Below are 25097 nucleotides of genomic sequence, written 5' to 3'. Positions count from 1 at the left end.
TTTTTTTCTTTTTCTTTAAAAAAAAAAAAAAAAAAAAAAACAACTTTTTTTTTTTTTTTTTTTTAACTGTGTTCAGCGTGGAAACCAGGAACCAGGCTCCAATCACATTGACTGATTTTTCTGGTTCCTTTTCAGGAGTGAAAGCTCTTACTCTGCCTCCCCCGGAAGGTCAGGGGGCGTGAGTGCCCAGCGCGAGCTCCTTGAGGAGAGAGGGCAGGAGTACTTGAGCGCTTCTGACAAGAAGGCCCCAGCAGACTGTGACTCCCGTGTCTCCTCTCAGAGAGTAGGCCAGGAGCTTTTGTTTCCACCCCAAGAAAATGGTCAGGAAGCAGGCACTCCTGTGAGTCACACCCCAAACCTCAGGTGCTCCCCACTGGAGCCCGACTTTGTCCCCACGGAGAAAAAGCCCGAGTATGGCGACTGGGATGTGACCCACCAGTCAAAGGTAGCCGACCCAGACGCTGCGGTTGAGAAGGAGGTACCGCGGGAGGAACCACCCTTCAGCGTTTCTTCCTGGGAGAAGGAAGGGAGCCCGGGCAAGTCGCCGGCTCTGGAGCCCGAGTGGACACCAGAAGCCCGGGGCACTGGCAGCCAGCACCTGGAGCAGACCGGCAGGACCCGTAGGTCCGGCCCCATCAAGAAACCTGTCCTGAAGGCCCTCAAGGTGGAGGACAAGGAGAAGGAGCTCGAGAAGGTGAAGCCGGAGCTGGCAGAGGGGAGCACCCGCCTGGCCCGGGAGACAGGGCCTGTCCACGAGGCGGCCGAGGACGAGGACCAAGAGAATGACCCCGTGCTGGCCAGTGCAGCCCCGGCCACCTCGGAGGACCAGGGCTCAGCCCGTGCGAGCTCGGGCCGTGAGGCCAGCCATCCCGAGGAGGACAAGTCTGATGGGGCCCCAGAGGCCAGACCCTCCAGGGAGGCCAGCCACACACCCCCGACCAAGAGGAACAACTGGATCTTTATCGATGAGGAGCAAGCCTTTGGGGGCCGGGGGCCAGCCCGGGGCCGAGGCCGCGGGTTCCGAGAGTTCACCTTCCGCGGGCGGCCCACTGGTAGCGGCCTGTGTGGCGGGGGCGTCCTCGGGGCGCGGGGCCTCTACAGCGGCAGCCAGAGGAGTGGCCGGGGCCGGGGGCCACGGGAGTTTGGGCCGCCGGATGACTTCCCCCGGGCCAAGCCCCGGCGGAGGATCGCCAGCGAGACCCACAGCGAGGGCTCTGAGTACGAGGAGCTTCCCAAGCGGCGGCGGCAGCGAGGCGCCGAGCCCGGGGATGAGGGCGCGCACCTGGAGCGGGAGGAAGCCACGGGAAGGAAGGGTGACTTCAGGGAGTCCTGGCGGTCCAGCAGGATGCACCCCGAGGACCACGGTGGGCCGGAGGCCAAGAACCGAGGCCCCCGGGCCTTCGGGCGTGCCCTCCCCCCGCGGCTGAGCAATTGTGCGTATGGCCGGAGAACCTTCGCGGCCAAGGAGGTGGCCCCTTGGCCCAGCCGAGGTCCTGGTGCCTCCTGGCAGGAGCCTGGCCCCCCTGACGTGTGCGGGGCCCGGCGGCCCTTAGACAGAGACTACATCCCAGACACCTACAGACGCCCTGATGCCTTGGGCTCCCGGGGTTTCGAGGATGGCCGCATGGAGGACAAGAGGGCCTTCTTCCAAGATGACCACGCAGCAGATTCCGAAAATGCAGAGAACCGGCCCTTCAGGCGAAGGCGGCCTCCACGCCAGGACAAGCCCCCCCGCTTCCGGCGCCTCCGACAGGAACGGGAGGCCCTGGGCCTGTGGGGGCCAGAGGATGAGCCACCCCTGGCAGCCGGCCAGTGGCCGGGCCGTCCCAGACCCTGCCCCGGGGACAGGAGCAGTGCCACGGGCCGCAGGTCCCCTGAGCTCGCCTATCAGAACTCTTCCGACCATGCCAACGAGGAGTGGGAGACGGCCTCTGAGAGCAGCGACTTCAGCGAGAGGCGGGAGCGGCGGGCCGGCCCCGAGCTGGACCCCCAGGCCGATGGCGGCTCCCCCGGGGTGAGCGCAGGCGAGAAGAAGGAGCTGGCCAAGCGGAGCTTCTCCGGCCAGAGACCCTTGGTGGACAGGCAGAGCCGGAAGCTGGAGCCGGGAGGGTTTGGGGAGAAGTCTGTTAGGCCAGGTGGTGGTGACACTTCTCCCCGCTATGAGAGTCATCAGAACGGGACGCCTCTGAAAGCCAAAAGGTAAACCAGAAGCAGAGTCCCGGGTTCTTTTTTGTTGCTGTGGTTCTGTTAGCCGGTGTTTCCGGCAGCACCTCACGCATGCTGTCCCGCCATGTGTCAGAGCCCCGACTCCTTCCCTCTCATTGTGCTCCAGGGGCGGCCGCCCGCCAAGGCCATCATATGTGAGCACCTCCATCACTGGCTCTCGCCCTGTTGTCTGCTTCTCTTGTGGCGTGTTGTTGTGGCTTCAGAACCGAGACTAGAGGCCCCATCGGTAGTCCCCCTGTAGTGGCTGTCCCAGTACCACTAAAGAGTTCAGTCTCCGTATGTCTCCTAAGAGTCCAGCCAAGGGGCCACCACCACAGGGTTGGGGTTGCTCCCTGTGTGTGGTGCCCGGTGAGCACTGGTTGGTTCCCTAGACTCCTCGGCCCCCGACTGCTGCCACGCAGTTTCTTCGATGAGGCATTGCTGGCCTCCTGGCCCTGCCGAGAGAGATCTTCCCTGTGCCTTTGCTTTTCCACGAAAGACAATCAACCCCACTCCGGGGATTCCCTCCCACACTTGGTGATAGCCAGGCAGTAAGCAGGGGCTGTGAGTGACTCCCGAGGCCCAAAGGGCGCTTCTCCGGACTTGGAGGTGTTGGGGTGGGTGCCCTGTGCTCGGTGTCTGCTCGCTGCCCACAGCTGGCCCGGGATCAGGGTAGGGGCAGAGCCCGTGCAGCCCGCGTCCCTGATGTGGCTCGGGCCCCACCCAGGTGCCGAGGAAGACAATTATCCCGCTTCCCGGCCTCCTCAAGAGTTCAGGACACAGAGGCCTGGGCTGTAGTTCAGTCGTATCTCTGAACAAGGCGCCACAGGAGAATGTGGGTTCTTGTCGGTGTGGATCTAGAGGAGCTTTCTAGGCCCCAGATGCCAAGATCTGGCTTTGCTTCTGGTTTCTGCCCCAGGGGACTGGCAGTTGAGCGAGGCCTGGGCTCCCTCTGTGGCCCTGTTCTAAACCTTGTCCCTTCTCTCTTTCCTGTAGCCCTACTGGGTGTGGTAGGCAAAGGGAAAGGACAGGAGTACTAGCCGGGGGAGGGAGTGAGGACAGAGCAGCTTCCCCATGGGCTTTGCTGGAGGAGTGGTCTGGGGCGGCCTCCTCACGGGCTCGCAACAGCCTGTAACCGGCCACCCCTTCTGCTGGGTGGAGGGGACACCAGGAGGAAATGACGGAGATGAGGGCTGAGCTTGGGTGTGTGCTGTGCGTATATGCAGCTTCTCCTTGGGCCACTTCTGAGCTGACGAGATCCTCCTTGCTCTCTAGGTCCCCAGACGAGGCCTTGCCTGGAGGTCTTGGCTGCGGCAGTGGGAGCGGCCACTACACGCTGGAGCGGGCAGCCCTTGCTGCCTCTGACGTCACCGAAGCCTCCTGTGAGAAGGCAGAGAAGGAGGCCAAGCTGGCCACCCAGAGGTCAGGCGAGCAGGGAGAGACCATGAAACCATTTGACCTGAACTACGGACGTGAGTGTCAGCTCACATCTTCAGGGGAAGAAGGATCCAGGCAAAATGGCGCGGTTGGAGGGCGGGGGTATGGCCACTGCCATGGGTTGCTGAGTTTGCCCTTTCACTGAATATCTTAGGTTCTGGGCACGTACTGGGTTAAGAGCAAAACAGGATCCTTGCCGTCGTGTTGCTCACAGCCTTGTTGTACTCCTGTAACAGCCCTGCAGTGTCTCAGTTGTAAAAGATGGGAAGCTGAGGCCCAGAGAAGTTGAGTGGTTTGTCCAGGGTCACACAGCGGGCTAGGAGTGGAGCTGGGACTTCGGTGTGTGTGTTTCTGAGGCCTGTTTTCTTACCTGTAACCTGTTTGGTTTGAGATAACAGTGCATTGCAGGGTTGTGAGAAATCCTCGCTGGGTTTCCTAGACCCTGGTGATGGTGAATATGCTGAGGCCCAAGCCAGCTAAGCGCCTGGCCTTTTGAGCTGACTCAGTGCTTAGATATCAGTTGTCTGTAGGGTTAGGTTATTCTTAGCTTTCAGTAAATGGAACCATTGCCCTTCCTTGTGAATGTTGGTTCAGACGCCATCATTGAAAATTGCGGATCTAGCCCTGGGGAGGAGAGTGAGGTGGGCTCTCTGGTGGGCGAAGGCTTCATCGAGGTCCTGACCAAGAAGCAGCGCCGCCTGCTGGAGGAGGAGAGGAGAAAGAAGGAGCAAGCCGTGCAGGTACGGGCGCGCTGTGAGGGGGCGCGGGGCCGGGGCACAGAGAGACCTGTAGCCTGTGGCGTCAGAGTGTTCTGAATTCAGCCCAGGCTGAGAGAGGAAGAAAGGCACGCTTGTAAGCAGGCGCTGCCTCCCAGGGCCCACTGTCACTGTGCTCCTTGGGGTAGATGGTGTGATTTTCCTGCTCTCAGAGGGCGACTGGTCCTTGGTGATACCAGCTGAAACGGGCTGAACAGGACGCAGACCTCTGTTAGCCCCTGAAGTCCAGCCTACTCCTACTGTGGTCTCAGATCATAGCCCACTGGGCACTTGCAGGGGTGGTTTGGTTGGCACTGCAGTTCCCGTGTGGCCGAGGTCTTAACCGATGGTTGGTGAATTCTCTGGAGCAGTTTCCGGGTGTGGTTTTGGAGCCCAGAGTTGTCTTCCGGGAGGAGCTCATTTTTCACGTCTGCCATCGAGGCTGGACCCTATCACCCTCTTCTCCGTAGGTTCCTGTCAAAGGCCGAAGTCTTTCCTCTCGAATTCCTCCTCGGTTTGCGAAGAAGCAGAACAACCTGTGCCTGGAGCAGGGAGAGGGGCCTGTGCCCAGCAGCAGCCTGGGCACCGAGATCTGGGAGAGCAGCAGCCAGGGTAAGAGCTTGTGTTTGGACCCGAGGCTCGGCCCTCCTCCCAGGCTTGCAGCCCTTCTCAGGGAGGATTCTGCCTTGGGGCCGTGAGCATAGGCACAGCACTGCCTGTCTCCTGGCTTCCTCTGCCGAGTCTGGGGTTAATGCCATCTGAGTGCCATGTGTCGCTACAACCTCTGAGCGGATGTAAGAGTTTCCCTGCCTGAAGTGTGGTGGTGAGCAGAACATTCCGCATCCAGTGACGGGAAAGAGTGGTCCCCACCCCGCCTGGCTGAGGTCGCTGAGGAGTTGGCTTGACTGTTGCCCATGTCAGTTATCCTTCCTTCTTACCTTGAGGGCGAGCAGCAGACAACTATTTGGGACAATAGGAGTCCAGAGCTTTCTCGTCTGTGCTGTGTGCTCTTTCCTTGCCAAAAGGAGGTTTCTGTCAAGTACTCCCCAAATGCCATCTTAGACTTGAAACCAGACTAGGGTGGCCCTTAATTTGTAGAAAATTGGTTTCCCTGAAGTTAAAAGAATTTCTTATCCAATGGTATTTTTCTGGTAACCTTTCATTTTAAAATACAAAACTGTTTTAATTGAGCAGATTGTTCTTGAGTTCCTGCTTTGGGCAAGGCCCTGCAGGGCTGGCAGCGGGAACTTGGTGAACTCATCCATTGCTAGCTCTTTTATTCAGAGCAGCTGAGGCTTCCAGAGTGAAGTGACAACCCCGGAGCCACGTGACAGACACCCAAGAGCCTGGGTTCTGAGCCTGATTCTCTTAGTTTTACCACATGGCCTATCTTCATGTTTCTGATTAAAACCTTGATTCTAACACATTTCAACGTAATATTGGGAAATAGTTAACTCTGATTGAAAGTATAATAGTCTTTTAGTAAATTTTGGTATCAGTCAGTTTGGTTTTGTGAGAGTGGTGGGTGTCACAGTGTTAATGTCCAAAAATATGTACCTGCCAGCTTGGTCAAGCAGAGTGGACCAACTCAGGAGTCGCCCTTGGCTATCAAGGCTTTCCCTCCTGGACTGTGCAGTGTCTCGTGGTTGCTCAGACCAGGGGTGTGTAGATGGCGTCAGAAGGGCCGTGGATCTTGAAAAAAGCTCTGGAGGTTTTGTGCGCGCACACACGGGGTCCATGACTTTTGGTGGAGTCTTGAGAATGGTTGAGCTAACAACAGCTGAGTAATAATCAGCTTGACTCATTCAAAGACTTGTAGAGAGGTGCCAATTTGTAGAAATAAATAGTTGGCTTATGTGAGAAAAGCTTTACCACAGCAGAGGTAGTGATACGGAATTCTAATCCCTGTGAGTGAGAAGTTGCTGGCGTGTTTACCTGGAGCTCATTGTCCATGAAATCATGGGAAGCTCATTTATAAAGGTGTTGCTGGGGACATTGGGAAGTCGAGTGAAGATGTCAGACTGAGGAGGGAGGTGGTTTGGAGACTTGAGTTTGTGTGAGCTGCCCATGGTCATGTTTCTGGCTTGGTTGTTCTTCTTTGATGTCCTGACTCTGTCTTCCTCCTCGGCAGCCCTCCCCCTTCAGGCCTCGACCAGTGACTCCTGGACCAAAGCTGCCACTGCCTTCACCAGCACCGAGCCTGGCTCTGCTGAGGTGAGTGGCCTCCAGGCAGTGGGCCTGGCTCATCACTGGTCTCCAGTCTTGCTTTCAGGTGTGTGGGAGGGAGAAGGAGGGGATGGCCAGGGAGTACCCACCCTAGGTCCTTGGTGTCTGGCCATGCTCACAGTGCAGGGGCCCACATGTACCGGGGATCACGGGCTCGGGCCAGGAGACGTGTCATGCCCCAGGTCTCGCTCTGCGGGACTCAGGTGCTGACTAGCCGTGTGTCCTGCACAGCAGGGCTTTAAGAGCAGCCAGGGAGACAGCGGTGTTGACCTGAGCGCCGAGTCCCGAGAGTCCTCAGCGACCTCCTCGCAGCGCAGCTCCCCATATGGCACCCTGAAGCCCGAGGAGGCAAGCGGGCCCGGCCTGGAGCCCAAGGCCGACGGCCACAAGGAGCAGACTCAAAAGCAGTCAGAGCCAAAGGTAACCTGGAGCCCGGCTCTCGGGCCAGGCTAGGCAGAAGGGCTGGTGTCTTTTTGTCTTCTTTTCCGGCTCCCGGTTCCTTGGAAGCTAGAGGTCAGGGTCACTCTAGGCTGTGTGTCTCAGCCTCTTCGCTTTTCCATCAAGGATTCAGAACAAGGCTCGGGACAGAGCAAGGAGCACAGACCGGGACCCATCGGCAATGAGCGCTCGCTGAAAAACAGAAAGGGCTCCGAGGGGGCCGAACGGCTGCAGGGGGCTGTGGTTCCCCCTGTTAATGGGGTGGAGATTCACGTGGACTCTGTGCTGCCTGTGCCACCCATTGAATTTGGAGTCAATCCGAAGGTGAGGCTTGAAGTGTTTCTTCTACCCAACTTCCCAACCCCCGTTTTTGGTGGTTGGAGAGGAAGGGGAGGGGCCTTTCCTGGAGGAGTGGGGTGGTAGGTGCTGGCAGCCCTCCAAGGGATGTTGTGGGGTGGCGTTGTGGGTGAGGAGCTGCTGTGGGCTGGTCCCGTCTCCCTGCCAACGCCAGGCAGGTTCTCAGACCAAGCAGGAAGCCAGGCAGAGAAGGGGATGGCCGCCTTGCTTGGGGGCTGTCGGAGAACAGCTGGCTGTTTTGTTCACTTGGTGAATACAGCTTATTTATTTATTTATTTTTAAATATTTATTTATGTGGCTGTGCTAGGTCTTAGTTGCATCACATGGAGACTTTGATCTTGGTTGCGGCATATGGGATCTAATTCCCTGACTACGGATTGAATCTGGGCCCCCTGCATTGGGATCCCGGAGTCTTAGCCCCTGGACCACCAGGAAAGTCCCATACTGGGTTTTTGAGTTGCTGAGCCTATGGGTCTACTTCATGTGTGTCTCTGCCAGAAGGTGAGCCAAGGCGATTTCTGTGGGCTTTGTTCCCTTTTTTTTTTTCCTAGGACTCTGATTTCAGCTTGCAGCCCGGCTCTGCCTCTGGTCCCGCAGGGAATCCAGTTGTCAAACTTCAGGACGCGTTGTCCAGTAACGTAAGTCTGTGCTTCTACCGCCCAGCTTTGCGGTCAAAGAGACACAGGCCCGGGGCGAGGAGAGCCTCGTCAGTGTGGCTGTGGGGTTGGGCGGGTCGGTTTGTGTCTTGGTGCCTTTCTAGCTAGTTACACGCCCGTAGCAAGTTGTTCCACTTCCTGGTTTTGTGAACTTAAAATGGAGTGGTGTGATTCCTAAGGTCTGGTGTATTTGGCACTTAGTGATTCAGAACTTTCTGAGTTCCACGGTCACACACTTTTGAGAATGCTGTGCTAAATAAACAAGTTTCTTTACGCTGCAATTTCTCAGAAACCCTGTGACCTGCAGGTGGGCACTGCAGGAAGGGAGTCTAATGCTATATTTCTGAGCATATTGCCAGGGCCTCTTTTTCACGGTTTGGGGGAAGGGGCTGAGACAGGAACTGGGACCTCCACAACGTGCACTGGGGCCTGTGTGTTGGCCGTCAGCCGTGCTTCTGTTGCCGAAACACAGCGGCCTTGCTGGAAGGCTGGGTCCGGGCAGGAGGGGTGTGGCTCCCCCGCCTGCAGGTGTCCCACCGTGTCCTTTCCTCCAGGCCGGGCTGGCCCCCAGCATCCCCATCCTGCGTCGGGACCACCACATCCAGAGGGCCATCGGCCTCTCCCACATGTCCTTCCCCACCGCCGACCTCACTCTGAAGGTAACTCGGGGCCCGGCTTGTGAGGGGGCAAGAGCAAGCAGACCCCACCCCAGCACACCCCCTCCCCCCACCCCGGGGCTTAGCTTTGTGCCGCCTGCTGCCTTCCGGCTGGTAACTTCCATCTCCCCCCACCTCCTTGCTTCCAAAGATGGAGTCTGCACGCAAGGCTTGGGAAAACTCGCCCAGCTTGCCGGAGCAGAGCTCACCAGGAGGCGCCGGCTCAGGCCTGCAGCCCCCATCCTCCGGGGGGGCCTCCAGCGGGGTCAGCTATAGCTCCTTCGGGGGCGTCTCCATGCCCCCCGTGCCCGTGGCCTCGGTCGCACCTTCTGCATCCCTTCCAGGTACCTCTCCCCTGGTCCAGCTCAGGGATCCTTCTCCATTCCCTCGAGGGAAACATGGGGTTCGTAGCCCTGAGCACCCCCCCACCTTGACCTAAGGAGCATGTTCCCGGCTGGGGGCCACAGGTTCCTGTGTGCTCCCGTCTCTGGCACTTGCTGCTCTTGGCTTCCAACCCTGGGAGGCGACAGGACTCTGTGACCTCAGCAGGGCTCTCTCACCTCCTGGAGAGAGGCCCCAGCAGAGGCTCTGTTGCATGAGCAGCTATCTGAGCCTTTCCCCCTCCTCTGTGAAATAGCACAGGGTCGTGATGGCCGAGTGTGGGGTCACCACGCTGACGAGACAAGCTCACACCTGGAAAGGGTTTCGTATCAACTGAGCCTCAATAAGTGGGAGCCAGTTTTACCCCAATTGTCACTGTTTTCGTCACGGTGTCTGTGCCCAAAGGAGCCCGTGGGGATTCAGTGGGCCCAGCTGCCAGCGTCTCAGTGATGCGATTCCAATAGATCCTTCTGACCCTCCACTGTGGACTCAATAGCAGGGAGATGAAGAGGACCGTGACTGAGAGACCATGGCAGCCTCCTTTATGACCGAGCCCCTCCTGGGTGTGCGGGGTGGTGGGTGAGAGGGGAAGGCTGGCTGCACAGGAGCCCAGGACCAGCCCTGCCACGTTCCCTCCCCCACTGCTTCGCGGGACCTGGAACAGTGAGACTTGATCCTGCTCCCCTGCCTCGAATTCTGTTTCCAGGCAGCCACCTGCCACCTCTCTACCTGGATGGCCATGTGTTTGCAAGTCAGCCCCGGCTGGTTCCTCAGACCATACCTCAGCAGCAGAGTTACCAACAGGTGATGCCAGAGAGACAGGTGACCCAGGGATACGGGGGAGGGTACAGCACAGGGCGTGACTGGCTGCTTCATGTACCTGTTCACAGCCTGTCTCGTGTTTTGCATCCCTCACATTACTGCCCCGTACCTGGCACGTTACGGCAGCCAGTCAGTGTTCACTGAGTGAACACGTGAGAGCCGAGGAGGAGGGACGGAGCTGAGTGCTCTGGACTGCTTAGCTTTCCTTTCTTGACGCTCTCCTTCCTGCACCCTAGCCGGGGAATTCACTGAAATGGAATTCTCTTTGGTGATCAGGTATCCTTCTGATGAAGAGAAGAAAGGCCTAGACTCCCAGGCATGGATGCGTTAGAAAGAGGTAGTTGTAGAAGTGAGCAGGTGTCTGTTCATGCACAGTGGGCACACTGCTGTGCTGCCAGGGGCCGCGTGTGGGAGTCACCCTCCTGAAGCTGGTGCTGGGCCTTCCACGGGGGGTCCTGTGCCCGCCAACCCCTGTACCTGCAGAAACCAGGGTGAAGCGCCGCCCCGGGGCAGAGGACAAGTCCCGTCCTGGTCTTTTCAGAGCATATTCTTAAACATTATGTCGTTTGGTTCTGCAAGGTCTCGTAACTGCGTCATACCGCACGTATTCCTGTGTACGTGGCATTTTCCATCCACTGTTCCGTTTCTGAACCCGCCTCTGTTGGTCGTGGAGCTCGGGCTCATTAGTCCCGCTGTACAGGGTCCAGTGTAGGAACGGTTGTAGTGCTGGTTTGGGGTTGCTGCCAGTTCTCTGCTCTCTCCCAAGAAGGAAGGAAGCGCAGGCAGGCTATGTTGAGTTTGCTTTGAGGGCGGTGTTGGCTGCCCCAGGGAGAAGGACCTGGGTGGAGGTGAGGGGGTGCCGGTGGCGGGCTGTGAGAAGCAGCTTGCAGGGCAGCGCAGTGACTGCCCGCCTCCCCATCTGCAGGCTGCCGCTGCCCAGCAGATCCCAATTTCCCTTCACACATCTCTGCAAGCTCAAGCCCAGCTCGGACTGAGGGGCGGGCTGCCCGTCTCCCAGTCTCAGGAGATCTTCAGCTCCTTACAGCCCTTCAGGTGAGATGCTCGGGTTTGGGGGGGGCTTGGCGGCTTGCCTCCAGGGGTTCCGTCCTTCACAACCTGTGGGGCTGGTCCCTTGGCCACCTGTTGCTGTGTACACGTCCGCAGGGGCTGGGGGTGGAGGGTGAGCTGTGCCGTGGGAGAGGTCACAGGCCCAGCCTTGTCTTTTGTCCCCGTGTTCTCCTGCCCCCCTCCCTGCCCTCCCTCCTCGCTGCCCCTGGCCTGCTCTCTCGGTGTGTCTGTCCTGTGCTTTTGGCCTCACACAGGTTTTCCTGTGCTTCATACAGCCTGTATGTCTGCCTAATCTGGTGATGTTCAAACTGGGGTCCTTAGACTAGCAGCAGCAGCATTTAGGAGCTTGTTGTAAATGCAGGTTCTCAGGCCCCATCCCAGGCCTCTGAGTCAGAAACCCTGGGGCTGAGCCAACAGCCCACATGGGAGCAAGCGCTCTGGGGTCTGAGGTGAGACCAGCCGGTCCAGCCAGTGCAGCCGTGTACCTGACTCGACCGTCCGTTTGGCTTTCGCAGGTCTCAGGTGTACATGCACCCCAGCCTGTCACCGCCCAGCACCATGATTCTCTCTGGAGGCACAGCCTTGAAGGCCCCCTACTCGGCGTTCCCAGGCATGCAGCCCCTGGAGATGGTGAAGCCCCAGTCTGGCTCGCCCTACCAGCCCATGAGTGGGAGCCAGGCCCTGGTCTATGAGGGCCCGCTCAGCCAGGCAGCCGGGCTTGGCGCCTCCCAGATGTTGGACTCCCAGCTCCCGCAGGTCAGGAATTCAATCATGCCCTCCTCCAAGCCCCAGGTCTCTTTTATTCTTGACCCTTTTCCCTTGTATCTGTCTCTTGACGCACCTTGGCTTCATGTGGCTCGTTGCCGCTGTGTGGTGCCTGGGCTCAGGCCCGGGCCGGCTCCTCCACCTGCAGTGAACAGCCCCGAGACCTGGCTTCTCTTGCAGCCTTGCCCCCGACCCGGGCTCAGTGGGGGCTGGGTGTCCTGTCTCGTGTTCACTCATGCTTCTAGACCCTCTAACCCTGGCCCCACCCTCACCCCCCATGTGCTGCAGGCACCACGTGACAGGATCTCTGGTTCCACATCCTTCTGTCCCCTGGCTCGTGGGCACATTAGACTGTTCTGAGGGCCACTCCCTTCCTTTGGCCCCTGGATCAGTCTCGAGCTCCACTCCGGTCTGGTTCTCGGCAGGGTGGACATCTCCGTGGATGACCCTCCCACAGCCTCCTCACCCCCGGTGCTCCGCTCACCAGTCCAGAGTCTGGATTGGTCTTTGCTCGCAGCTGCACCTCTCCCATCATCTCGGGCTTAGGGGTCCTACCCAGTCACCACCTTGAACTTTTTCACCTCCTTCCTCTAGTGACCAACTACCTCCAACCACTTTTTAACACTCCCTCTTACTTCCCTACTCCTTGTCGGGTGGGGTGCACCACAGCTTGTAGGATCTTAGTTCTCTGACAGGGATTGAACCTGTGTAGTCTGCAGTGGAAGCGTGGGATTCTAACGACTGGACCACCAGGGAATTCCCCCTTCTTGTCGTTTGCACTCAGCTTCCCACCCTCACCTCTGTGCTCACCCAGGTTAAACCCTAGCCTGCCTCTGCTCATCTGCCTTTGGATGGATTCAGGCTAAATACAGACCCTCCAGACAGCCCTCCACAGACACAAAGCCCTTCCCACCCAGCGCACAGCCCCCCGCACACACACAGGGCCCTCCCCACCCAGCGCACAGCCCCCTGCACACAAACAGGGCCCTCCCCACCCAGCGCACAGCCCCCCGCACACACACAGAGCCATCCCCACCCAGCGCACAGCCCCCTGCACGCACACAGGGCCCTCCCCACCCAGCGCACAGCCCCCCTCGCACACACAGGGCCTTCCCCACCCAGCGCACAGCCCCCCGCACACACAGGGCCTTCCCCACCCAGCGCACAGCCCCCCGCACACACAGGGCCCTCCCCACCCAGCGCACAGCCCCCTGCGCACACACAGGGCCCTCCCCACCCAGCGCACAGCCCCCTGCGCACACACAGGGCCCTCCCCACCCAGCGCACAGCCCCCCCCACACACAGGGCCTTCCCCACCCAGCGCACAGCCCCCCGCACACACACGGCCTTCCCCACCCAGCGCACAGCCCCCTGCACGCATAGTTGCTGGTGGTCTTGGCGCCTCGCCTCTTCATTGCCTTCTCCCCCACCTTGATGGTGCCTCCTGTGTCCCCAAAGAAATGTGAATCGTAACCAGGAAAGAGACCATCTACAAGCTCCCAGTACCACGGCTCTGAAGGTCGGGAGGGGAACTGGGGCGAGGGTGCAGCCGTCCTGACCTGCCCGGGTACCGCCCCAGCATGTGTCAGTGCCTGCCACCCTCAGCTATGAGGGTCTTCCACCCTGCTCCCGCATCCCCAGGCAACCCTGTCCTTCCTCTTTTTTCTAAAAATGGAAACCCTTTAAGGGCATTAGCCAACTGCACATTACTGAACCTAACGTTCTTCATCCTCCTCCTCCTGAGCATCTGACCCATGGGTCATGCTCGCTGGGCCGCGAGGACGCTGCCCCTGGTCCTCCTCCCTCCCTGAGGCCCTCTTCCTCGGTCTCCTTTGCCATTTCCTCCTCGCCTTCCCAGGCAGTAAGTCACTGTGCCTCCTGGGCTCTGTCTAGACCTGTGGTTCTGAGCCTCATCCCAACGCAGCTCTCCCTGGTTCTGTCTTCAGTCCAGACCTGTCTCTTGGACTTGAACTCAGACCCACTGCGCTGCCCACCATCTCTGCTCACAACTCACAGTATCTCAAACTTAAGGGAAGCAAACTTCATGTCCAGCAGGATCATCTTTGGGTTCCTGTTCCCCTCAGGCCCCTATTGATGCTTAAGCCCATTCCGTCAGCTATACCTCTGAAAAGTACTCAGAGTCTGGGCTTTTCTCGTCCTGTCTACCCTGCTCCCGCCCTCGTCCCCGGCAAGGCTTGGCACAGAGTACATGTGACTGCCCCTCGTCTCAGTGATGCGATTCCAATAGATCCTTCTGACCCTCCACTGTGGACTCAGTAGCAGGGAGATGAAGAGCACTGTGACTGAGAGACACGTGGTGGCCCCCCTCCTGAGGGTCTCCTGACCCACCTTGCTCTCTCACACCTTGTTCCAGACTTCAGGAGCCTTCCCTTGGGCCTGGTGGTCCCCGCCTCGTCCTGTCATAACAGGCTTCAGAAGGATCCAAAGACTCTGGGAACCCTAAGCCCCAGACCCCAGTTGTTTTCTGTCAACTTTGGAGGCAAAGCATAAAGGACTCCTGTGTCACAAAAGGGGGCACAAAGATACCCTTGCTCTCCAGCTCTCTTTGGGGGACTCGCTGGGTCACTACTTAGGGGATCTCTGGGCCTCACTGACCTTTCTCTCCCTCCGCTTGACACCCGCAGCCAGTCTGTGGTTCTTGTCTCCCATTCTCCTGAGAGTGTAAAATCTAGGGTGATTTCTGCTGCAGTCTGTCGAGAATCTGTCCTGCTGGGGGAGGGCCTTGCTTCCTCCTCTGGAATGAGCCCCTGAAGTGCAACACGGGCTTGCTCTCGGACGTGCGTGCCATCCTCCTGACTGTTCCCCTTGTCCAGCAGCTGACAATGCCCCTGCCTGGCTCCCAGCTGCCTCTGCCCCGGTACGGCTCCGGGCAGCAGCCCCTGCTCCTGCCACAGTCCATCCAGCTGCCCCAGGCGCAGAGCCTCTCAGTCGGGGCCCCCCGCAGGATCCTCGCCCCTGGGTCCCAGCCTTCGGTCCTCAACACCAGCAGAGAGGTGAGGCGCACTCCATCTTGCTGTGATCCTAGGATGCGGGTGGGAGTCTTGGCCTTGGGGACCCTCCTGGCAAGTCAGGAGCCATAGCTGTCATGCAGCGTGCCGGCACCTGGAGTGGAGGCTCTGGGCCTCACCAGACGGCTGGCTTCCTGCTCTCTGCCAAGTCCTCTCGGTCCCAAGGCAGGAGCCCCTGGCTCACGTGTCATTAACAACATGGACAGGCCTGGGTGTGTGGATCAGGAAGGCCTTAGGGGGCTGTTGCTGAGGTCCGGGGGCCAAAGTCCTCGCCAGCTCCAGGGCTCCACAGAAGGTGGCCTCGGGGTGGTGTGCAGTCCATCCTCCCCATCTCGTGGCACCGCCCCCCCAGCTCTGCCCAGGGTGGTGGGGTGGGGGCAGCTGTCCCCAGGGCCCTCCTGTGACCCTGTCGCTTTCCTTCCCGGTGTCTCTAGTCCTCTCAGATGGAGATGAAAGGCTTCCACTTTGCCGACAGTAAACAGAATGTTCCTTCAGGAGGCTCCGTGCCGTCACCGCAGACCTACAGGTAAGGCGCCACCCTGGGGTTGGGTGCTCACAGCCGAGCCCTCAAGGTGTAGTCGTGGGCCCAAGGAGAGCAGGGCAAAGGCAGGGAGCTGAGGCAGGGTCACCTTTGTCAGCCCTCCTGTCACCAGGAAGCTGCAGCGCGGGGATGCAGGAGACTCGGGGATGGTTCTGCTTTTAATCATTATCATAAACGCTTCTGATGCCGGAGAACTTTGTGGAGAGATAGGGAAAGGAAAGGCTGATGTTACGGTAACATCAGGGCTGGCCCTGGCTACTGGCAGCCTTCTCACCAGATTCTTCATAAAAGACTCACTGGCATAGGGGGTGCACACCCTGGAGCAGGGATTCCTCTCCTGGGGCCACGTGTCCCCCATGGGCTTCTGACCCACCAGGGCTTACTGCTCTGGGCTCATGGGCATGAGTGGACCTCCTCTGGATCCGCCTCCACCTCTAGTAAGTGTCCCAGGTCGCTTGCTGGACTCAGAGGGGGCTTGGTGTATGTATGTAAGTCATGGTGCTGAGTTATGGCTGACCCTTGAACAATACAGAGGGCAGGGGTGCTGACCTTCCACGCGGTTGAGAGCATAACTTCACAGCCCTTCATATCCACGGTTCCATATCTGAGGATTCAGCCAACTGTGGGTTGTGTAGTACGTGTATATTGAAAAAAATCCATGTGTAAGTGGACTCTGCAGTTGTTCAAGGGTCAGCGGTTCTTAGTATGTTAGAAAGTTAGGGAGCATCCAGTTCTGACAGCTTTTGCACCAACTGGGAAGGCCCCACACTCTGGGGTCTGGCCCGAGGGTTGGCACAGTCGACTCTTGTTAACTGTGGAAGGTTCCTGGCATTCCCTCCTGTTTGCCCGTGAGGAACACAGGTGTGCGTGACCTGCAGTGCCTGTGTGAGGTGACCGCGTGGCCGTGGCTGAGCTCACCCCCACACAGCCAGCTGCCTGCGCCCTCGATCCGGAGCGTGGAGGCTGAGTCGGCCTCCTTCACGTCAGTCCTCCAGCTGCAGTTCCCGAGAAAGGGGTTTTTGTGAATTGTCCCGTTTCGTTACCTTTCTGTTCTTTATTTTCACTCTGTTGGCTTGGCTTTTTTCCTGTTGGTTGTTTTCCAAGCATATTTTTCATGTAGGCCAAAACTACAGACCTGTAAAAAATGTATATGGGCAGCAGCAGCAGACAGTGAGTGTGATTGGGAAGAAAAAAGGAAGCTTCAGGCACAAACAGATTCCTCTGCTGCCACAGACAGGTTTTATCCCCGTCTGATCGGAGAGCCTTCCTTGGAGGCAAACCCAGAAAAGGCACGCTCACGTAACGAGTCGCCTGTGTCCCTTCACTGTCGGCATGGCAGCAGCAGCTTTGTTCTTGGGAGAATGCTTAGAAAAGACAAGCTTAGCTGGTAGCCTTTGTTGGTGTCTTAGTGGGGTTGGGAGAATGGGAGTTGTTTACAGTGCATTGTTGCCCAAATTTTCTGGAGACAGGGCTTTGACTGCATGCCCTGTCAAAGAAGGGTTCCTTGATCAGATACTTGGCGGGGGTGGGGGGTTGGTGAGCCCAGGAGGGCTTGCTGGGGAGTCAGGGTACGCCTCAGCAGAGGGCCTGCTTTCCCCTGGCCCTCAGGGGGTCTTGTTGAACTCGTCTCATGATCTTTGACCACAGAATCTTTCTCCACATGTTATTTAGTCGCTAAGTCATGTCCAACTCTGTGGCCCCATGGCCTATAGCCCACCAGGTTCCTCTGTCTATGGGATTTCCTAGGCAAGAATACTGGAGTGGGTTGCTATTTCCTTCTCCAAGGGATCATCCCTACATAGGGATCAAGGCCGCATCTCCTGCATTGGCAGGCGGATTCTTTACCACTGAGCCACCAGGGCAGCCCTTGTTTCCCCATAGCGCCTGATTAATTAACATCCTTAGAGCTAGCTGTCTGTCAGTGGACACATGTAGAAAGGTGATCTACGTTTTTATTACTTTGGGTATTATTCTTCGCTACCCACTACCCTCCACTTCCCAAATGAAGACTGGAAGGATACTCGGCATAGCTCATGTATCAGGCTTTTTGGTGGGGGGCCACACTGTGTAGCTTGCAGGATCTTAGTTCTCCAGCCAGGGGTCGAACCTGGGCCCCAACAGTGTGAGCACTGAGTCCTAACCTCTGGGTCACCAGGGAGTTCCCTTCTTTTTAAAGTCTAAACTCCTGTTGGAGTTCAAGCTCATTTTTATTTTAAATAATTTATTTCATCTATTATATATACACATACGTATCTGCTGTGGCACTCGGCTTGTGGGATCTTAATTCCCTGACCAAGAATTGAACCCAGATCCACGGCAGTGAAAAGCAGAGTCCTGACCACTGGACCACCAGGGAATCCCCTCATGTGTCACGTCTTATAGCCCTTTTGTCTGGAGCATCAAGTTGGTCCAGACCCTCCAAACCTGAGAGACGGTTGGTGACCGTCTGTCATTTGGTCAGTGTCTGCCCATGGTGGGGACCTGGCCACCACCCCTCAGGTGCATCCCTGTGAACTGGGTTGGAGGTACCAGGGCCCTGTGGCGACACCCTCGCCCCCTGTGCCTTGGCTGTCTGGGTCTGTGTCCTCCAATGGAGGCTTGACTCCGTTTCCGTGGTGACGCGTGTGTTCTCACCCCCTCCTTTGGTTTTTTCAGGCCTAGCTCTGCTAGCCCCAGTGGGAAGCCCTCTGGATCAGCAGTTAACATGGGCTCTGTGCAGGGACACTACGTTCAACAGGTAGAAGATGGCTTTCCAGACCCTCCAGCCCCGGACGCTTAGGCCCGTCTCCAAGTGCCAAAAGAGAAGGGACTGTCCAGCCCGTTTGTGTGCTCCTCTTAGAAAGAGACATGCCCTAGCGCTTAGAGAGTGGCGCCGGGAGCCCGCGTCCCTCCCGGAGAAGGCGCTTCTCCTTTTGCCGGGCGTCTGGATCCTTCCTTGTCCTGCTGAGAAGGGAGGATGCGGATTCCTCGGAGGAGGTGACGCCGGAAGGGGGACTCTCCCTCCGTAGCAATTGGGCTGTGAAGGCGCTGGGACCCGGTTAGGCCCAGGGGTCCAGCTCTAGAAGCCGGGGGTATGCGGGCACGTGCGTGCCTGGCACGTGTGCCTGCGCGTGCCGGCCTAGTAAGTGCTGTGTCTCGTCCTTGTCTTGGCCGGGTGGGGTCCAGACGGAATGACATTCTCCCGTTTATAACGAGAGGGCTGGCTCAGCATCTTTGCCTTCGGCACAATCTCTTCACTCCTCTAAAATGTAACTGGGCTCCAGAGCTCAGACAAGTCAGGTGTGGGATGTTAGCAAGACAGCCTTCCTGGCTGGTGGAGGTAGAGGCTCCGTTGTTCAGTTCACTTCTCCTAACTCAGTTCCCCAAGGGTCACTCTCTGAGTTGCTAGGCCTGAGCTTCTAAAGTTTCCTTGAGAACTCACACCACCGTGTGAGGGGCAGAACCAGGCTGCTCACTTGGTGACACCCCTCACTGTGCAGAGCTGCAGCATAAGGGGGCCCTGGCTGTGGCTCTGGAGGTCACACTAGGGGCTTGGGGAAAGGCTCCCACAAAATGGGAGTCGGGAGGATTGAGGATCTGGGAGGCTGAGTTGGACGAGAGGCCCCATGCCCCTGCAGCACGGGCCAGGGTGCGCTGATTTGAGAAGGTCCCTGGGGCGGCCTTGGGCGGGCCGCTCCTGCAGAGGCCTCTGGGCGGCACAGATGCTTCCCCGGGACCTGGGCCTCCTGCCTCTCTGAATCACTGCACTCAGCGCCCTGGGAGGGAGCAGAGCCTTCTCAGGCCAGGGTCCTGCCCAGGAGAGGCATTTCTGAGTCTGGTCCTTGACTGAAAGATGAGCTCCTTAGGGTAGCTTTCCTTTGACGCAGGAGCAGGAAGCAGGTGGTGGGACCACGGGTCCTGGCAGGTATGTCTGCGCAAGGCTGACTTTCTCTGTCTCCGTCCATCTGTCCAAAGGCAAAGCAGCGAGTGGATGAAAAGCCCGGCCTGGGAGCCGTGAAGCTGCAGGAGCCGCCCTCAGCTGCTTCCCCACTGAAGCGAACTGGCGCGATCAAGCCCCGGGCGGTCAAGGTGGAGGAGAGCAAGGCCTGAGGGGCTGGGCCTGGCCTGCCCAGGAGGACTCTGCCCTTGGCCTCACCGCCGCCGGATGCTGGGGAGTCTCGCCGAGGGATCCCTTGTCCACCCACCTGGCCCGGACTTCGAGATCTCCCTTCTCTCCTCCGCTCCCGAAAGCTCCATTGTCCAACCAGCTTGCACCCGTGGATCTCTGGCATTGACCTGCTTGCTTTAATACGAAACAAACAAGCAAACAACTCCATTCCCATCTCCTTTCCACCACAACCGTGGAATGACCGAGCGTGGAGTGACCGAGCGTCATGCCGTGCAGACTAACCCTGCCCTCTCTCTCTTCCTCCCCTCCCATCTCCCATCCCCAGGCACCGTGGTCTGGCAGCAGGGCCGTTTTAGTTTGAGGCTTTTTGTTTTAAAAAGCAGCTACAGGTTTTTACAAAAGAGAAAGGAAAAGAAAACAAAAACACAAGCTTTGTATAGCTGGACTTTTATCTGTCCTTTGCCACCCTCTCCCTGATCTCCTGTCACAGTTGTCTCCTGTTACCTCCCCTGTGCGATGTGTTAGGTCACTGTGGTACCGGAAGGGGTGATGCTTGGGAGCACGCCTCTCCTGCTCTCTCCGCTGGTTACTTGCAGAAAGAAGTGGTTTCAGACACTGCTTCTGAGTTCGGGAAGCCGTGACTTGGGCGGAGGGGGCCGCGGGGAGATGGGAGGTGGACTGGCATTTCAGTGGCTTCCAGCCTCTGGGCTGATAACCACAGGGAGCTTATGGTCAGCCCACTGACGATGATGTTTTTAGCCTAAGAATGACACAGAACTTCTGTCTCAGACTCTTCCTAAAGCTGGTGGGGACACTGACCGCTGGGAACCTGAGGTGAATCATGGAAACAAAAGGCAGTGGTGTATTCCCATCTTGACCTGGGTGGTGCGAACTGACAGCACCTCCACCACCACCCCACCACCCCCCAGCATTGCCTGCTGCACCCACAGGGCCTGATGTTTTCTCACGCCCCTTCTCCTCCGAGCTGCCGTATCTCTCTGGGTCCTCCTGTCCCTCCACCTCTCCTGCAGCTTGGCATTGGAAACCCCGCTGTCCTCCATGGCTACAGGCGCCTGGACCATTGTCACTAGAGGTGACAGTTGTGGTTGGGTCTACAGCCGCAGCCTGAGCTCCGGGAGGCAGCAGGAGGGCTTGCTTCTCTCCCTTTCTGCCCTCCCAGCTGAAGGCCCAGGCTGTGGGGCCAGAGACCTGAGCGGGGCAGTGGGGTCCCTGGTCTTTCCAGAGGCCAGAGCAGGGCCCATGGGGAGGTGGACAAGTGCAGGGCTGGCGATGCTGCCAAAACAGCCCGCCTAGCCTCATTGCTGTCCAACTGTGGAGGCATTTTATGCTGAGTCTCTGTTTGCTTTTAAAATAAGAACTAGAAGGAAATCATCCTAAATTCCAAAAAGGCGAGGGGAAATTTGAAGTTTTGCCCATGCGTTTGAGAGAACAAAACTGCCATCAACCTGCTGTTGCTGGCAGGTCTGGGGAAGCTCAGAGGATGGGAAGCAAGGAGACGGCACGGCCCACAGAGTCCACCCGCGGTGTCGCCCCAGGTGGTGACAGCTACTTGGGCTGAGACTCTAGGCTCTGTCGAGTGCAGAACACTGAGAAGGAAGGGCCTTAGGAACCACTGTAGTCACTTGTTGCTCTTCGCTGCTTTAGGGAAGTGTGGGAACAACAGCCTCCTGGCAAAGGGTGTAGGGTTTCAACGTTTAATCAGTGGTGTCCAGCACTCCCCTCCTTGCCTCCACCCTCAGACCTTACTTCTCACTGGCGTGGGGTTTTTTGTTTGTTTTTTCTTCTCCTCCGTCTGCTGAATCTTGAATCTGCAGTCCATTCTTGCAGGGCTGCCCCTGGACGGAGCTCCCTGTCTGCTCACCTGTCCTTGTCCCCTCCCACTGTGAGCGCCTGGCTACTGTCCCCACGGTGACGGGGCTCCCCTCCCCTCACATAAACAGAGACGTCGCCAGACCCCTCACACCTGGTTCCAGTGCACACTGTCAAAAAGGCTTTCTCGTTTTGATATTCAGCAGGACAGGCCTGGATGCTGTTACAAACTCTTTTAAGATGTGCCCTTTCAGGTGAACCTGCCCTCAGAGTGACAGTACTTCCTGTTTGAGGAAAAGAAAAAAAGAAAGGGTCACCTGTTCTCCAGCTGTTTTCTCTACCTACCCCTGTATTCCCCCCTGTATTCCCAATAAAAACAGAAAACACTAGAATTTATTTATATGTATTGATGTCGTAGGTCTAGGTGGAAAAAGAAGTAAATGTTTCACTGCTCTATTTATATATAATGTCTGAATTATTCTGTGCAGGAAAGGCCAGGAAAATTGCATGTGAAGTTCAGTGCGTTTACCACCTTCGTGTGCCCAAGCTACAGTCTCTTTCCGGATAAGACCTAGATTTTACATTGAACTCCGGAGGCGCCCACCCAGCATCCCATCCCTTCCTTGGTCTGATGAAATGCAGTAATTAGTGCAGAGATGTCTTGGGGGACAATCTCTCCTTTCATGTGGTTTTAGAGCTAATCTCCAGGTAATAGGGCTTGGGGTCATATTTTGCCTTCATATCCCCATCCTCAGAGTGCAAATCCACGCAGAGGCCTCTGCCACAAAGCCTTGGGTCAACCAGTGGGAACACGTAAAGACTAGCACTCAACAGTTTTCTGCTCCTGGGCAGGGGCAGGGGCCAGAGCCCTCTCACTTTGCCTTCAGCTACTCAGATTACCCTTCTTTCCCACACTGGCTGCTCCACCCTGGTCGTTGATGATGCATCCTGTTCATCGGCAACCAGTCACCCTGTAGTACTGTGTGTCGTCTAGCATCAATTCCTCTATGGGGTAAAACCCAAGAGCGTGAGCTCATGTACCCATGAGGCCTCATCCACCCCCTGAAGCCTTCTTTGCCAGCTGTATTTGGTCTGGTTTTCGTTTCCTGTTTTGAATCAATGTTACTGTTTTCAAACTTGGAATTTCTACACTTTGGGCTCCAGGTTCCTTCAGGGAGAAAACTAAAGAATGACTATTACCCAGAAAAGTCGGTTGGTCCGGTTCCAAAGCCATGGTCATTGCAGCAATTTCTGGGGACAATGGGGTATCTTGTCTTGTAGATCTGCCTTCTGGATGGCTGATGAGGTTTGTCAAGGGCTGTGGAGGCTCAGAGTGTGCACTCACAGGCATGGTCTCACTCAGAACTGGCCTGCTGAGGCAGCGTGGGGTCAGTGGCTGAAGCCCCCTCCCTCCTGTGTGGTCCCCTCCGCCGAGTAGCTGCATGTTACCTCTCAAATCTGTATTTGTCCCATTTTTCTTCTTGCAGAGCTAGCCTGGGTTAGAAGGTCTGTTGGAAATGGCCTTCGAGCACCGAGGACACTAGGGTACTTGAACTTAGTACTATACTGTGATGACTGGGTAATGCAGAATTCAGAAAGCTGGCTCTCCCAGTTTGAAAAGTGAACCGGACCTAAGACATCACCAGGGCTGGAGCGGCTCACTGTTGGGGTCGGACACTGTCGTCCAGCCATGCCCTCCACCGGGACCATCAGTACATATCTGGCCAGTGATCTTCCAGGCGCGTCCAACCTGCCGTTCACCATTTCCCCACCCGTTAGGTGACCTCCAAGAGGCAACAGTGTCCCCGAGGCCCTGCCTTCAGCATGTTACAAAGCCTCAGAGTGGAACTTTCTGTTGAGGCTCTCGGAGGATGACCTCCTTCCGTTGTGAAAAGGGGGTCCTGCACACCAAGCTTTCGACCTCATGCCTTGCATAGTAAAAAGTGTTCGGGTTTTTTTGTTGAGAGGGTTGTGTTTTTTGTTTTTGTTTCTTTTTGATCTTATTTTGGTCTTTCCTCTCTTTGTCTTTTCACGTAGACCAGATATTTGAAAGGGCAGACGATGGCTAAAAGGTGTAACGTGCAGCTTGTTTCTACGTTGTTTGGGGGAGCTTTTACCTTAGATGGGAAAATGGAACCCTGGATTCACCAGGCCATGGTGGCACCCTCCTCCTTCACCCTTCCCTCCGGTTCAGTACCTGTTGTTTCTCCTTTCAAATATGTGATTGTACTAGCTCTTTCCATATGAAAGAATTCTCCTTATTTAAATAAAAAAGTTAAAAAAAAAAAACACCCACTGAAACCAAACATGCTTTGTTAGGCTGTGTGTCCTTCAACCTTGTCATTTGAATAGAAATCGAATTAGAAATTAAGAGTGACTTGTGTGGAAATTAAGAGTGACTGGGCAAAGTGAGGGTGAGGAGGGGCCGAAGCCTGGGGTTATTAAGGTGGGTCTTCCCAGTGGGTGGACGTTAGCACTGCCTGCCCTCTGCCCTCCCTCACCCCACTCCCCTTGAGAAGTGGGTGGGTCACAGAAGGTAAGTGCTTGACTTGTGTTTTGTTGCCACTTCTAATGTCCCTTTAGTTTTGCTGTAATAGGAGAGGTAATAAAGTACAAAGTTTTGTGGTACTTTGGGCTGGGAAAGCAGAGCAAGCCAGGTATGGGCCATGAAGGATGGAGAGCCGGGATGTGGGTTTGAGCGGTAGTTCTCGGTTCTGCCCTCCACTAGATGTTGTCACCTTGGGAAAGATACCACCCACCGCCCAAAATTTTCATAAGTGTAAAATGGGGGTTGTAAACAGTACCTACTGGGCAGGGTACTGTGGATGCAGAGGCCATGGCAGCATTCAGCACAGTGCCTAGCCCCAGGTAAAGATGTAGGAAAATTACACATCCAGTAAGTTTAACACTTTACAAAAAGAAACCTTGGGCAGGCGTGGCCCCTGGGTTCCCTGCTCCTGGGAACCGGCAATTCACATCTCCAGGAGCCTGGCCGTGAGGGAGCCCGCAGGCCAACAGGCGGGAGGCCCTGGATCCTCAAGACCAGATGGCCCCTACTTTGAGAGCCCAGTCCCACTCCTCTGGGGCCCAGGAAGCTGCAAGCAGGTGAGCCCGCGCTCCCTCCCTCTACACAGCCCGGGTGAGAGTCGCCTGCGTTACCTAATGCTGGGTGACGGGGGCGGGGCGGAAGGCAGGAAAGAATGGTAATTAGTTATTAGACTTGCAGTACCCTCCCATCCAGGAGTTTAGTCGCTAAGTCGTGTCCGACTCTTTGCGACCCCATGGACTGTAGCCCGCCAGGCTCCTCTGTCCATGGGATTTCCCAGGCAAGAGTACTGGAGTGGGTTCCCATTTCTTTGTCCAGGGAATCTTCCCCACCCAAGGGATCGAATCGCCTCTCCTACATTGGCAGGCCGGGTTCTTTACCGCTGAGGCACCAGGAGAGCCCGACCAGGAGTACTGACTCCCAGATAGACGAAGGTGGGCTGGAGAGCAGGGTTGCTTTCCTGCCCGTTAATCGTCGGGTTATTCCCTTGACCGGAAGACGCCGTGTCCCGCTGCAGAGCGGGCTCTGAGGGGCCCCACGGGCCGGAGGGTGGGGGGCACTGCCGGGGCGGGGATGGGCCTCCGCGTCACACCGATCGAAATGCCGATGCGGTCGCACTGTGCCGTTTAATAGATGTAGCCGTGTGTCTTGTGGCGCAGAGGAGCCTGGACTCCCCAGCCAGGAGTCAGATTTAAAAGACTGACAGCCCTCCGGGATGTCGCACAATCTTGGAGCGCCGATCTCGGCTCGTCCGGTGCGCAAGCGCGCCGTCCTCGC

The 25097-nt window shown here is 57.2% G+C and overlaps 1 protein-coding gene and 2 non-coding genes across 52 annotated transcripts in view; all 3 read left to right on the top strand.

The window, feature by feature from the left end:
* The window catches only part of PRRC2B (proline rich coiled-coil 2B), an 85062-nt gene extending 61482 nt beyond the window's left edge, over positions 1-23580 (top strand). For 10 of the 50 annotated variants that reach the window (XM_081594616.1, XM_081594608.1, XM_081594603.1 and 7 more), the window contains 17 exons: positions 136-2199; positions 3481-3677; positions 4237-4382; positions 4868-5009; positions 6529-6611; positions 6855-7043; positions 7188-7385; positions 7970-8056; positions 8629-8733; positions 8882-9074; positions 9818-9915; positions 10859-10986; positions 11517-11757; positions 14604-14780; positions 15230-15321; positions 17992-18073; positions 19291-23580. In XM_081594616.1, the coding sequence (XP_081450742.1) occupies positions 136-2199; positions 3481-3677; positions 4237-4382; positions 4868-5009; positions 6529-6611; positions 6855-7043; positions 7188-7385; positions 7970-8056; positions 8629-8733; positions 8882-9074; positions 9818-9915; positions 10859-10986; positions 11517-11757; positions 14604-14780; positions 15230-15321; positions 17992-18073; positions 19291-19425 (4357 nt within the window). In that variant the 3' untranslated portion in view covers positions 19426-23580. Of the gene's footprint in view, positions 1-135; positions 2200-3480; positions 3678-4236; positions 4383-4867; positions 5010-6528; positions 6612-6854; positions 7044-7187; positions 7386-7969; positions 8057-8628; positions 8734-8881; positions 9075-9817; positions 9934-10209; positions 10271-10858; positions 10987-11516; positions 11758-14600; positions 14781-15229; positions 15322-17991; positions 18074-19290 lie in introns of all 50 variants that reach the window. The other 40 variants (XM_081594593.1, XM_081594590.1, XM_081594596.1 and 37 more) reach the window with 15 other exon arrangements.
* On the top strand, positions 9553-9638 carry LOC145504084 (small nucleolar RNA SNORD62). The gene has a single exon (XR_014052064.1). It is a non-coding gene; the product is annotated as a small nucleolar RNA SNORD62 (small nucleolar RNA).
* LOC145504085 (small nucleolar RNA SNORD62) lies at positions 13992-14077 on the top strand. The gene has a single exon (XR_014052065.1). It is a non-coding gene; the product is annotated as a small nucleolar RNA SNORD62 (small nucleolar RNA).
* Positions 23581-25097: the final 1517 nt, after the last annotated feature.

The sequence above is a fragment of the Giraffa tippelskirchi genome, chromosome 4 (assembly GCF_054371585.1).
Source record: "Giraffa tippelskirchi isolate mGirTip1 chromosome 4, T2T-mGirTip1v1.2.pri, whole genome shotgun sequence".
In the NCBI taxonomy this organism is placed as follows: Eukaryota; Metazoa; Chordata; class Mammalia; order Artiodactyla; family Giraffidae; genus Giraffa; species Giraffa tippelskirchi.
This window is presented reverse-complemented; position numbering and strand designations above follow the sequence as displayed.